This window comes from Macaca mulatta, chromosome 14, assembly GCF_049350105.2.
Source record: "Macaca mulatta isolate MMU2019108-1 chromosome 14, T2T-MMU8v2.0, whole genome shotgun sequence".
NCBI lineage: Eukaryota > Metazoa > Chordata > Mammalia > Primates > Cercopithecidae > Macaca > Macaca mulatta.
The window spans coordinates 109,112,081-109,125,249 of NC_133419.1; the positions used below are offsets into that span (position 1 = coordinate 109,112,081).

At 39.1% G+C, this 13,169-nt stretch overlaps 1 protein-coding gene across 4 annotated transcripts in view; it reads left to right on the forward strand.

Annotated features, from left to right (window-relative positions):
* Positions 1-13,169, forward strand: part of ATM (ATM serine/threonine kinase) — a 131,621-nt gene that overhangs the window by 37,526 nt on the left and 80,926 nt on the right. For all 4 annotated transcript variants that reach the window (XM_015115608.3, XM_077964249.1, XM_077964250.1 and 1 more), the window contains 6 exons: positions 1,906-2,077; positions 3,164-3,363; positions 5,801-5,883; positions 5,981-6,136; positions 7,245-7,320; positions 7,435-7,565. In XM_015115608.3, the coding sequence (XP_014971094.3) occupies positions 1,906-2,077; positions 3,164-3,363; positions 5,801-5,883; positions 5,981-6,136; positions 7,245-7,320; positions 7,435-7,565 (818 nt within the window). The remainder of the gene's footprint in view (positions 1-1,905; positions 2,078-3,163; positions 3,364-5,800; positions 5,884-5,980; positions 6,137-7,244; positions 7,321-7,434; positions 7,566-13,169) is intronic.

Genomic DNA, 13,169 nt, shown 5'->3' on the forward strand with positions numbered 1-13,169 from the left:
AAGGTCAGGAGAATGAGACCATCCTGGCCAACATGTTGAAACCCTGTCTCTACTAAAAATACTAAAAAATTAGCTGGGCATGCTGACATGTGCCTGTAGTCCCAGCTACTCAGGTGGCTGAGGCAGGAGAATCACTTAAACCTGGGAGGCAGAGATTGCAGTGAGCTGAGATCATGCCACTGCACTCTAGCCTAGGCGACAGAGTGAGACTCTGTCTCAAAAATAAAAAAATTTTAAAAATAAAATGTGGAAATTAAAGTTACTTTGTCTTGTGGGGAAATACACCTGATTGCTTCTTAATATCAATACCTAGCATAGTGAGTGCCTGCCTTTAGTTTCTCAATAAATAATACACTAAAAAATTGGGAAGGAATCATCCAGGCTCACACCTGTTTCTATGCAACATTGTACCAAAATTTAAAATAATTCTTTGTTCTTTAAAAGTGACCAAAAATCTTGCCAGGCAAGCAACATATTGTAGTATTTATTTTTCTTCCATACAAATGGGCTTTGGGCTTATGCCACATACATTCTTTTTTCTGGAACACTGCCGGGCATACAAAGTAGACATTGAAATAGCTATTGAGTGAAAACATATTCTATAACTTGAATATTTCCATTTTATGACACATCTTAATCATTTTCCATGTCACTGTACTTATAAGCTATCTGCTGTTACACTTTATTTATTTAGCAGTGCATGGTATTCTATCGTGCGGGAATAGTGAATAGTATATATGTATATGAAAGCTTATCTGCTCCTTTTTTTTATTTTTAATTTTTAATTTTTTTTATTTTTGTTTTTTTGAGATGAAGTCTTGCTCCATTGCCCGGGCTGGAGTTCAGTGGCACAGTCTCGGCTCACTGCAGCCTCCGCCTCCCAGCTTCAAGAGAGTCTCCTGCCTCAGCCTCCTGAGAAGCTAGGATACAGATGTGTGCCACCACAATCGGCTAATTTTTATATTTTTAGTACAGACCAGATTTCACCATGTTGGCCAGTCTGGTCTAGAACTCCTGACCTCAAATGATCCACCCACCTTGGCCTCCCAAAGTGCTTGGATTACCGGTGTGAGCCACTGCACTGGGCCAAAAAGACCGTCTGCTCTTAATTAACATTTTAAGTGGTTTCTAGTTTTTTGGGTTACAACGACTTCCGTGGTACAGATTATTGTACTTTTATTTTGTCTGTTTGTATTTGTGTATATGATGGAGGTAGGATAATTTCTAGCAGTAGACTTGCTTGTTCAAAAGGAATGTAAATTTTACTTTTTGATGGATATTGTCATTGTCCTCCAAAATAGTCATACCAATTTAGACATTTTCCTACCCCTTCTTTGGGTAACACTTTGGGTGTTACAGAACTTCTTAGTATAAGAAATAATTTTTAAAGTTTGCATATTATTTTGTTATGTAGACATATTGTAGGTTATATATCCATTTTACTGTTATTGGACATTTAGATTTAGTAGAAAAAGTACTGTAGTGTTCATATTTACACATGAACCTTGAATTGTTTGATGAGGTAATTTTTTTTTTTTTTTTTTTTGAGACAGAGTCTTGCTTTGTCAAACCCAGGCTAGAGTGCAGTGGCATGATCTCGGCTCACTGCAACCTCTGCCTCCTGAGTTCAAGTGATTCTCCTGCCTCAGCTTACTGAGTAGCTGGGATTACAGGTGTCCACCACCACACCCAGCTAATTTTTTTATTTTGAATAGAGACAAGGTTTCACCATGTTGGCCAGGCTGATTTCGAACTCCTGACCTCGGGTGATCCGCCTGCCTCGGCCTCCCAAATTGCTGGGATTACAGACGTGAGCCTCTGTGCCTGGCCTGATTAGGTAAATTTTAACTACAACATGCTCCTGCAAGAAGCCATCTTGAACATCTTTGTTTCTCTTCCTTGAAGGCATCCTTAATCAAAAAGCCATTTGACCGTGGAGAAGTAGAATCAAGGGAAGAGGATACTAATGGAAATCTAATGGAGGTGGAGGATCAGTCATCCATGAATCTATTTAACGATTACCCTGATAGTAGTGTTAGTGATGCAAATGAACCTGGAGAGAGCCAAAGTACCATAGGTAAATACCTGTTTACTACTTGGTATTTCTTTTACCTATTTATATTGATTTGGCAGTATAAGAGGCCTCATTGAGATCAATTTTATGCTTATTTTATTTTCCCTTAGTATAGCCTTTTAGAATTGTTCCTTTCCTATATACTTTATATTTTTCTGATTTTTACTTGAATTTATTAGTTTCATATTTTATTAGTTTCATATTTTATTCTTCATAAAAGGAACTTAAGATAACTGTTAAAGAAATAAAACCAGGCCAGGCGTGGGGGCTCACGCTTGTAATCTCAGCACTTTGGGAGGCTGAGGCAGGCGGATCAGGAGGTCAGGAGATCAAGACCACCCTAGCTAACATGGTGAAACCCCGTCTCTACTAAAAACACAAAAATTAGCCGGGCCTGGCGGCGGGTGCCTGTAGTCCCAGCTACTCGGGACGCTGAGGATGGAGAATGGCATGAACCTGGAAAGGTGGAGGTTGCAGTGAGCTGAGATTGCGCAACTGCATTCCAGCCTGGGCGACAGAGCGAGACTCCGTCTCAAAAAAAAAATAAATAAAACCATATGATAGGTTATTTGGGCAATAGCAGGAAATGAAAACACATCCGTAATGCCATTGCTGTTAACCTTTTTCTATTATTCCTCTGTAGAAACTTTCAAAATTGTAATCAACATCAACATTCACATATGTTATGAATGCCTGTTTAATTATAAGTATTTTTCCATGTAGTTGCTTTTCTTGATAGTCATACTTTTTAATGGCTTCACCATTGTTCAATCTTATATAAGTCCCATAATTTACTTGACATTTTTTATTGTTAGAAATTTAAATTTTTTTCTGTTTTCCTATAATAAACATTATTGCAATGATCGTTTGTCTAAAGGGTTTTTTCCCCCATATTTTAAATTATTTCTTGACAAAAGAATACTGGATAATTTTAAAAAGACTTTTGACGCTTTTAGTGTATAATTAATTTCACTATAATTTTGCTTTTCATGTACTTTTTTTTGTGAAGAGGAGGGAATTTGAGTTAATATGAATATATGTGGCTGTTGTGCCCTTCTCTTTGTGTTAATGAGTGCTTTTTATTTTTAGGTGCCATTAATCCTTTAGCTGAAGAATATCTGTCAAAGCAAGATCTACTCTTCTTAGACATGCTCAAGTTCTTGTGTTTGTGTGTAACTACTGCTCAGACCAATACTGTGTCCTTCAGGGCAGCTGATATTCGGAGGAAATTGTTAATGTTAATTGATTCTAGCACGCTAGACCCTACCAAATCCCTCCACCTGCATATGGTGAGTTACGTTAAATGAAGAAGCTCTTGGGTTTTATCTGATGTTGCTGACTAAATGTAATGAGTTGACATGTAAGAATCACATGGTATCTTTGAAGAATTGAAATTGCTTTCTTGAGGAATGAACCTGAGACTAGTTGGAAAATAACACTTTTTCTTTTAATGTGCTATGAACAAATTTAAGTGGATGCTGAAATATTAAAACTTAGATGGGTTTTGGATAGATTTATTCTCTTTAGGTTTAATTCTTATAAATTATTTTGATTAGGCTAAGAAACATAGACCCTGAGTGTAAAAATATTACATAACATGTGTTTGAAGTTGGAATCTTGCCTTTGACCTTAGTTTAAATATTTCCAGTTTTTTGGATTTGATTTCAAAATGATAGTGAAGTTACAAGAATACTACAGTTAACATTTTACCATATTTACCTAATCATTCCCTCTCTCCACACACACACTCATACACAGATACACACATCATTTTCTCTGAACCATTTTGAGATGAAGTTGCAAACGTGATGCTCCTTATACTTCAGTGTATATTTCCTAAAAACAAGGATACACTTCTGTTTAGCCAGAGTATAATCATCAAAATCAGGAAGTTAACATTTTGTCATTGCATTTAGGTGTGTAGTCTGTTTAGTCTCCTTCAATCTGAAACAGTTCTTTATTTATCATGACCTTCATATATTGGAATAGTACAGGTCCATTGCTCTGAGTTTGTCTGATGTTTTGTTATGATTAGATTTATACTTTGATGAGAATGTTCCAAAAGTAATTCCTCTTCTGCCTTCACCCTTGCCATTTGTCTATCTGTTGATAGATACCTTCAAATCCAAGCCAACATCACACAGTTTATCTTTTTTTCTGTCTAAATTTATAAATTTCTTTACTAGCAGTTAAAAAAACACCCCAAAACCTGGCTATCCACTCAACCTTTATTTATTTGCTCATTTACTTATGTGCTCAGCAACCTTGTATATAACTAATCTGACCATGTGAGCCATTTTCTTAGCCCTAGCCCCAGTGTATATGGAGGTAGAGCCCCTGGCCTAGCAAGTAGCAAGTTGGGTCCGAGGTCATGTCCCCAGTTCCAGCAAATTGTCAAACATTAGAACCTATGATCACAGTAAATTTTAGGCTGAGTCATTGGTGGAATCCCTGGTCATGTTTCCCACCCTTGGTGAAAATGCCTTAGAGTAAGAAAACAAGTTTGGTTGTGCCCTGTTCGGGCCCCTGGTTTAGGTCCTGGCAGATACTACAGTTAAGTCTCTATCCCTGACCAAGAGGAAGTTATATGCTTTTCTTAAAGTATTGGTGTTTCAAGTCTCTTCAAAACATTCAGTAACCTCATGTACATGACTCTCATGTCAAATAATGAAAAGGATCATTTAATTTCCTTTGTTAATATCTGAAAAGGAATAAGAAATATATTATTCTATATTTAAATAGGAAAAAAATCCCTTATTATTTCAGTATAGCTAGAAAATTATTTGGTAGTTCTTGGAAACTGGCTGCCTAGATAATAACTACCATTATAACTGGTCGTTGCAACAACCCTTTCTGTCCATAGTACCATAAAGAGCCTTACAAGATTGCCTTATGGGAAGATAGGTCAAGGTGTTTGACTTCTTCCCTGCCCATGATTATTTCTGCTTTCCAAAATTCATTAATAGAATAGTTTTCAACCACTGGTCTATTTTCCCCAAGCATTATTTGGGAGAATGGAGACTTACAGTTTCAGAATCTTGCTCAAGCTCTTAACTGCAGCAGTGGTAATAATGATCATTTATTGACTCCCACAATAGAAGCTAGACTTTTACGTTTATTTTATCTAATCCTCACAGTTATCTGGCCAGGTAAGTGATATATCTCTACTCTACAGATGAGGGTACGAAGGCCCTAGATGACATAAGGCAAGTTTTTTAACCAGAAAAGTTAAGGCTGTGGTACTGGGATTTGAATTCTGCTATTTGACTTCAAAGCCTTCTGTTTTTACTATACACCTTTTAAAAATTTACAGCTCTGTGTGTGTGTGCATGTGTGTGCATGTGTGAATTTATGTTTATATACTTAAAAAAAATTTTTTTTGAAACAGAATCTCGCTCTGTTGCCCAGGCTGGAGTGCAGTGGCACGATCTCGGCTCACTGCAACCTCTGCCTCCCGGGTTCAAGTGATTCTCTTGCCTCAGCCTCCTGAGTAGCTGGGATTATAGGCGCCCACCACCACCCCCGGCTAATTTTTGTGTTTTTAGTAGAGATGTGGTTTCGCCATATTGGCCAGACTGGTCTCAAACTCCTGACCTGTGATCCGCCCGCTTCAGCCTCCCAAAGTGCTAGGATTACAGGTGTGAGCCACTGCGCCCTGTGTTTATATACTTTTTAAAGTAAATGATTTGTGAATAAACCTGATTTTTTTCCCTCCTACCATCTTAGTATCTAATGCTTTTAAAGGAGCTTCCTGGAGAAGAGTACCCCTTGCCAATGGAAGATGTTGTTGAACTTCTGAAACCACTATCGTAAGAAATTAAAACCTTATGTTATGTTCACTTTAAATTTATAAAATAACTGATGTGTTCTGTTAAGCTTATAAAGTTAAACTTTTTTTTACCACAGCAATGTGTGTTCTTTGTATCGTCGTGACCAAGATGTTTGTAAAACTATTTTAAACCATGTCCTTCATATAGTGAAAAACCTAGGTCAAAGCAATATGGACTCTGAGAACACAAGGGATGCTCAAGGACAGTTTCTTACAGTAATTGGAGCATTTTGGTAGGTACAGTCTACTTTGTGGTCTTATTTTTCTTTTGCTATCTGTGGATACGAATGCAAATTTTGTATCCACATCAGTGATTTCTTCTGATCTTCCTACATAGCTAATACATCTTTTAAGAATAGCAGAATGTAATTTGTGTTTCCCTTAGTTGCTTGAATAACTACATTGCTTTTTGTTTAAGGCTTGGCTTTCTAAACTGTTTAACTCCTTTCTCTGCAAAGTTTGAATCACTTAATAATTTGACATGTATAGTGAATAAAGAAAGGACAGCAAGCCAAAATCAGTTGAATTGTTCATGTTCCCAGAGTGAACAAATTGGCCTTGTTCTTATCTGGTTATTATGCATATTTTCACATTCCGAGATAACACCATGATACTTACAGAGGAGCACATATAATTTAGAACCCTTGTACTATTTGATTGATGAGTAATTCTAAATCAATAGAATGTTTTTTGTTTTTGTGTTTTTTTTAGACAGAGTCTCACTCCATCACCCAGGCTGGAGTGCAGTGGTGCTATATCTGCTCACTGCAGCCTCCACCTACTAGGTTCAAGCAGTTCTCCTGCCTCAGCCTCCTAGGCAGCTATGATTACAGGCTCCCGCCACAACGCCTGGCTAATTTTTTTGTATTTTTAGTAGAGATGGGGTTTCAACATGTTGGCCAGGCTGGTCCCAAACTCCTGATCTCAAGTGATCTGCCCACCTCGGCCTCCCAAAGTGTTGGGATTACAGGCGTGAGCCAGCGCACCTGGCCTGAATGTGATTTTGAAATCTTCAATATACCAAACAAAACTTGAACAAAGAAATTTCTTTCTAAAGTAAGTTTACTATAATGTGGTTAGCCATTCTATGGTAGCCCCCGAAAAAGAGACATAATAGTATAAAATGAATAATATACACTAAAATGAATTCTTTCAAACTAATTTCTTTTAGCTTGAATTTTTGGGAGGGTGAGTATGTTGGTATATTCCACATAATGACAAATAAGTTTAGCACAGAAAGACATATTGGAAGCAATTTATAATAATCTTCATATTCATTGAGTTTTCTGAGTGCTTTTACCAGAATGATTATTTAACTTTGGAAAACTTACTTGATTTCAGGCATCTAACAAAGGAGAGGAAATGTACATTCTCTGTAAGAATGGCCCTAGTAAACTGCCTTAAAACTTTGCTTGAGGTGAGTTTTTACATTTTATTAGTAAGACCTTCATTGAAAAATTTAAAGCAGTTTTTGTTTGTTAATGAGTAATTTTTCTCTATTTCGTATTTAACCTCAGTTCTTTTCCCATAGGCCGATCCTTATTCAAAATGGGCCATTCTTAATGTAATGGGAAAAGACTTTCCTGTAAACGAAGTATTTACACAATTTCTTGCTGATAATCATCACCGAGTTCGAATGTTGGCTGCAGAGTCAATCAATAGGTAATGGGTCAGATATTCATGAAGTATTTGGAATGCTGCAGATAGCAGTAGAATGTCTTACATAGTAACAGCTCACAGTTGAGATATTAAAAATAGCTAACACTTGTTGAGTATATACAGTGTGCCTGGCATTTATGTTTATTCTTAATTCTTACACTTCTGTAACTTAGATTCTATTATTTCCTTAAATTTATAAATGAAAACTGTGACTTAGTGAGGTAAAGTAACTTGCTTATGCCACAGAGCTAACAAGTGGTTGACTTGAGTGACGTGTGTCTACTACCACGTACAGGAGATACAGACTGTTTGGAAATTACTGTGATTTTATGTGAGTTTATAAAATGATAATTAGCACATTTTACATTGTGCTAATTACAATTATATTTACTTGAGTGAACATCCAGTGAAGCACTAGAAGGATTCTATCATGAGGATCTTTTATATTTGAGTACTGCAATAAACATATAATAACTTCATTCTTTTTTTTTTTTTTTTTTGAGGCGGAGTTTTGCTCGTGTCTCCCAGGCTGGAGTGCAATGGCGCGATCTCGGCTCACTGCAGCCTCCACTTCCTCATTTCAAGCAATTGTCCTGCCTCAGCCTCCTGAGTAGCTGGGATTATAGGTGCCTGCCACCACACCCAGCTAATTTTTTTATTTTTAGTAGAGATGGGGTTTCGCCATGTTGGCCAGGCTGGTCTTGAACTCCTGAACTCAGGTGATCCACCTGCCTCGGCCTCCCAAAGTGCTGGGATTACAGGCACGAGCCTTTAATCATGTAGTTTTTGTAATTGGTTCTGTTTATGAGATGGCTTATGTTTATTGATTTGCATATGTTGAATCAGCCTTATATCCCAGGGATGAAGCTGACTTGATAGTGGTGGATAAGCATTTTGATGTGCTGGATTCAGTTTGCCAGTATTTTATTGAGGATTTTCGCATGGATGTTCATCACGGATATTGGCCTGAAATTTTCTTTTTTTGTTGTGTCTCTGCCAGGTTTTGGTATCAGGATGATACTGGCATCATAAAATGAGTTAGGGAGGAGTCCCTCTTTTTCTGTTGTTTGGAATAGTTTCAAAAGGAATGGTACCAGCTCCTTTTTGTACCTCTGGTAGAAATCAGCTGTGAATCCATCTGGTCCTGGGGTTTTTTTGGTTGATAGGCTATTAATTATTGCCTCAATTTCAGAACTTGTTATTGGTCATTCAGGGATTCGACTTCTCCTGGTTTAGTCTTGGGAGGTTGTATGTGTCTAGGAATTTATCAGTTTCTTCTAGATTTTCTAGTTTATTTGCGTAGAGGCATGTATAGCATTCTCTGGTAGTTTGTATTTCTGTGGGATCAGTGGTATTATCCCCTTTATCATTTTTTATTGTGTCTATTTGATTCTTCTCTCTTCTTTATTAGTCTTGCTGGCGGTCTATTTTGTTAATCTTTTCAAAAAACCAGCTCCTGGATTGATTTTTTCGAAAGGTTTTTTTTGTCTCTATCTCCTTCACTTCAGCTCTGATCTTAGTTATTTCTCGTTTCCTGCTAGCTTTTGAATTTGTTTGCTCTTGCTTCTCTAGTTCTTTTAATTGTGATGTTAGGGTGTCAATTTTAGATCTTTCCCACTTTGTCCTGTGGGCATGTAGGGCTATAAATTTCCCTCTAAACACTGCTTTAGCTGTGTCCCAGAGATTCTGGTACATTATGTCTTTGTTTTCATTGGTTTCAAAGAACTTACTTATTTCTGCCTTCATTTCGTTATTTATCCAGTAGTCATTCAGGAGCAGGTTGTTCAGCTTCCATGTAGTTGTGCGATTTTGAGTGTTTCTTAATCCTGAGTTCTAATTTGATTGCACTGTGATCTGAGAGACTGTTTGTTATGATTTCCTTTCTTTTGCATTTGCTAAGGAGTGTTTTGCTTTCAGTTATGTGGTCAATTTTAGAATAAGTGTGATGTGGTGCTGAGAAGAATGTATATTACTCTGTTGATTTGGAGTGGAGAGTTCTGTAGATGTCTCTTAGGTCTGCTTGGTCCAGAGCTCAGTTCAAGTCCTGAATATCCTTGTTAATTTTCTGTCTCATTGATCTGTCTAATATTGACAGTGGGGTGTTAAAGTCTCCTGCTATTATTGTGTGGGAGTCTAAGTCTCTTTGTATGTCTCTAAGAACTTGCTTTATGCATCTGGGTGCTCCTGTATTGGGTGCATATATATTTAGAATGGTTAGTACTTCTTGTTGCATTGATCCCTGTACCATTATCTAATGCCCTTCTTTGTCATTTTTGATCTTTGTTGGATGTTTGTTTTATCAGAGACTAGGATTGCAACCCTTGCTTTTTTTTCTTTCCATTTGCTTGGTAAATATTCCTCCATCCCTTTATTTCGAGCCTATGTGTGTCTTTGCATATGAGATGGGTCTCCTGAATACAGCACACTGATAGGTCTTGACTCGATCCAATTTGCCAGTCTGTGTCTTTTAACTGGGACATTTAGCCCATTTACATTTAAGGTTAATATTGTTATGTGTGAATTTGATCCTGTCATTATGATGCTAGCTGGTTATTTTGCCCATTAGTTGATGCAGTTTCTTCATAGTGTCGATGGTCTTTACAGTTTGGTATGTTTTTCTAGTGGCCAGTACCGGTTTTTCCTTTCCATATTTAGTTCTTCCTTCAGGAGCTCTTGTAAGGCAGGCCTGGTGGTGACAGAATCTCTCAGCGTTTGCTTGTCTGTAAAGGATTTTATTTCTCCTTTGGTTATGAAGCTTAGTTTGGCAGGATGTGAAATTCTGGGTGGAAAATTCTTTTCTTTAAGAGTGTTGAATATTGGCCCCCACTCTTTTCTGGCTTGTAAAGTTTCTGCTGAGAGATCCACTGTTAGTCTGATGGGCTTCCCTTCATGGGTAACTCGACCTTTCTCTCTGCCTGCCCTTAACATTTTTTCCTTCATTTCAACCTTGGTGAATATGATGAGTATGTGTCTTGGGATTGCTCTTCTTGAGGAGTGTCTTTGTGGTGGTCTGTGTATTTCTTGAATTTGAATGTTGGCCTGTCTCGCTAGGTTGGGGAAGTTCTGATAATATCCTAAAGAGTGTTTTCCAACTTGATTCTGTTCTCCCCATCACTTTCAGGTACACCGCTCAAACGTAGATTTGGACTTTTCACATACTCCCATATTTCTTGGAGGCTTTGTTCATTCCTTTTCATTCTTTTTTCTCTAATCTTGTCTTCATGCTTTATTTCAGTAAGTGGATCTTCAGTCTCTGATATCCTTTATTCTCCTTGATTGATTCAGCTATTGATACTTGTGAATGCTTCATGAAGTTCTCGTGCTGTGTTTGTCAGCTCCATCAGGTCAGTTATGTTCTTTTCTAAACTGGTTATTTTAGTTAGCCATTCCTCTAACCTTTTTTCAAGGTTCTTAGCTTCCTTGCATTGGGTTAGAACATGCTCCTTTAGCTTGGAGGAGTTTGTTATTACCCACCTTCCGAAGCCTACTTCTGTCAGTTCATCAAACCCATTTTCCGTCCAGTTTTGTTCCCTTGCTGGCAAGGAGTTGTGATCCTTTGAAGCAGAAGAGGCATTCTGGTTTTTGGAATTTTCAGCCTTTTTGCGCTGGTTTTTCCTCATCTTCGTGGATTTATCTACCTTTGGTCTTTGATGTTGGTGACCTTTGGATGGCGTTTCTGTGTGGATGTCCGTTTTGTTGATGTTGATGCTATTCGTTTCTGTTTATTAGTTTTCCTTTTTACAGTCAGGCCCCTCTGCTGCAGGTCTGCTGGAGTTTGCTGGAGGTCTAGTCCAGACCCTGTTTGCCTGGGTATCACCAGTGGAGGCTGCAGAACAGCAAAGATTGCTGCCTGTTCCTTCCTCCGGGAAAGTTTGTCCCAGAGGGGCACCCACCAGATGGCATCCGGAGCTCTCCTGTATGAGGTGTCTGTCGACCCCTGCTGGGAGGTGTCTCCCAGTCAGGAGGCACGGGGTTCAGGGACCCACTTGAGGAGGCAGCCTGTCCCTTAGCAGAGCTCGAGCGCTGTGCTGGGAGATCTGCTGCTCTCTTCAGAGCTGGCAGGCAGGGATGTTTAAGTCTGCTGAAGCTGCGCCCACATCCGCCCCTTCCCCCGGTGCTCTGTGTCAGGGAGATGGGAGTTTTATCTATAAGCCCCTGACTGGGGCTGCTGCCTGTCTTTCAGAGATACCCTGCCCTGAGAGGAGGAATCTAGAGAGGCAGTCTGGCTACAGTGGCTTTGTGGCATTATCGTGGGCTTCCTAGTGGCTTTGTTTATACTGTGAGGGGAAGACATCCTACTAAAGCCTCAGTAATTGCAGATGCCCCTCCCCCCACCAAGCTTCAGCATCCTAGGTCGATTTCAGACTGTTGTGCTGGCAGCAAGAATTTCAAGCCAGTGAATCTTAACTTCCTGGGCTCCATGGAGGTGGGATCCGCTGGTCTAGACCACTCCGCTCCCTGGCTTCAGCCTCTTTTCCAGGGGAGTGAATGGGTCTGTCTTGCTGGCGTTCCAGGTGCCACCAGGATATGAAAAAAAACTCCTCCAGCTAGCTCAGTGTCTGCCCAAATGGCTGCCCAGCTTTGCGCTTGAAACCCAGGGCCCTGGTGGTGTAAGCACCCAAGGGAATCTCCTGGTCTGCTGGTTGCAAAGACCATGGGAAAAGCATAGTATCTGGGCCGGGATCCACAGTTCCTCACAGCATAGCCTCTCACGGCTTCCCTTGGCTAGGGGAGGGAGTTCCCCGACCCCTTGCGCTTCCTGGGTGAGGCTACACCCCACCCTGCTTCGGCTCTCCCTCCATGGGCTGCACCCACTGTCTAACCAGTTCCAATGAGATGAGCCAGGTACCTCAGTTGGAAATGCAGAAATCACCACCTTCTGCGCTGATCTCGCTGGGAGCTGCAGACCAGAGCTGTTCCTATTTTGCCATCTTGCTATTCTCTTGTTTTATTTTTCTTTAGCATTTATGATAACTTGAAACATATTTTAATATATTTACTTCTCCCTATTCCACTAGTATATATGTTCCTAAAAGGCACTGTTTTTTGTCTGTTCTGTTCATTGTTGTATTTTTAGCACCTAAAACAATACTTGGCATGTGATAGGTATCCAATAACTTTTAAAATAAATGAATGTACTTGAAAAAAAAGCTGAAAATCATTTGAGTAACTTTACTGTTCAAATGTAAGTGATCAATAATAAAAGATCACTATATTGTTCAGCAGTCACGTAAAGTATTAAAACTAATATTTCAGTATTTGAATATGCTGACAGTAATGTTTTCATAAACTAGATTTTGTGTCTAGCTCCTCAGGTTTGGAACTCTTTTTAGTAAGACCATAATGCATTGTAAGGATTTCTCATGAGTATGTTTAGTAGTTCAAGTCCTTATTGAATTTCACAGATACAAGATAGCAAATGTATGCTGAACTTTAAGGACTGAGGTAACATAAGACTGAGTTGAGGCCGGGCGCGGTGGCTCAAGCCTGTAATCCCAGCACTTTGGGAGGCCGAGACGGGCGGATCAAGAGGTCAGGAGATCGAGACCATCCTGGCTAACACAATGAAACCCCGTCTCCACTAAAAATACAAAAAAAAATTAGCCG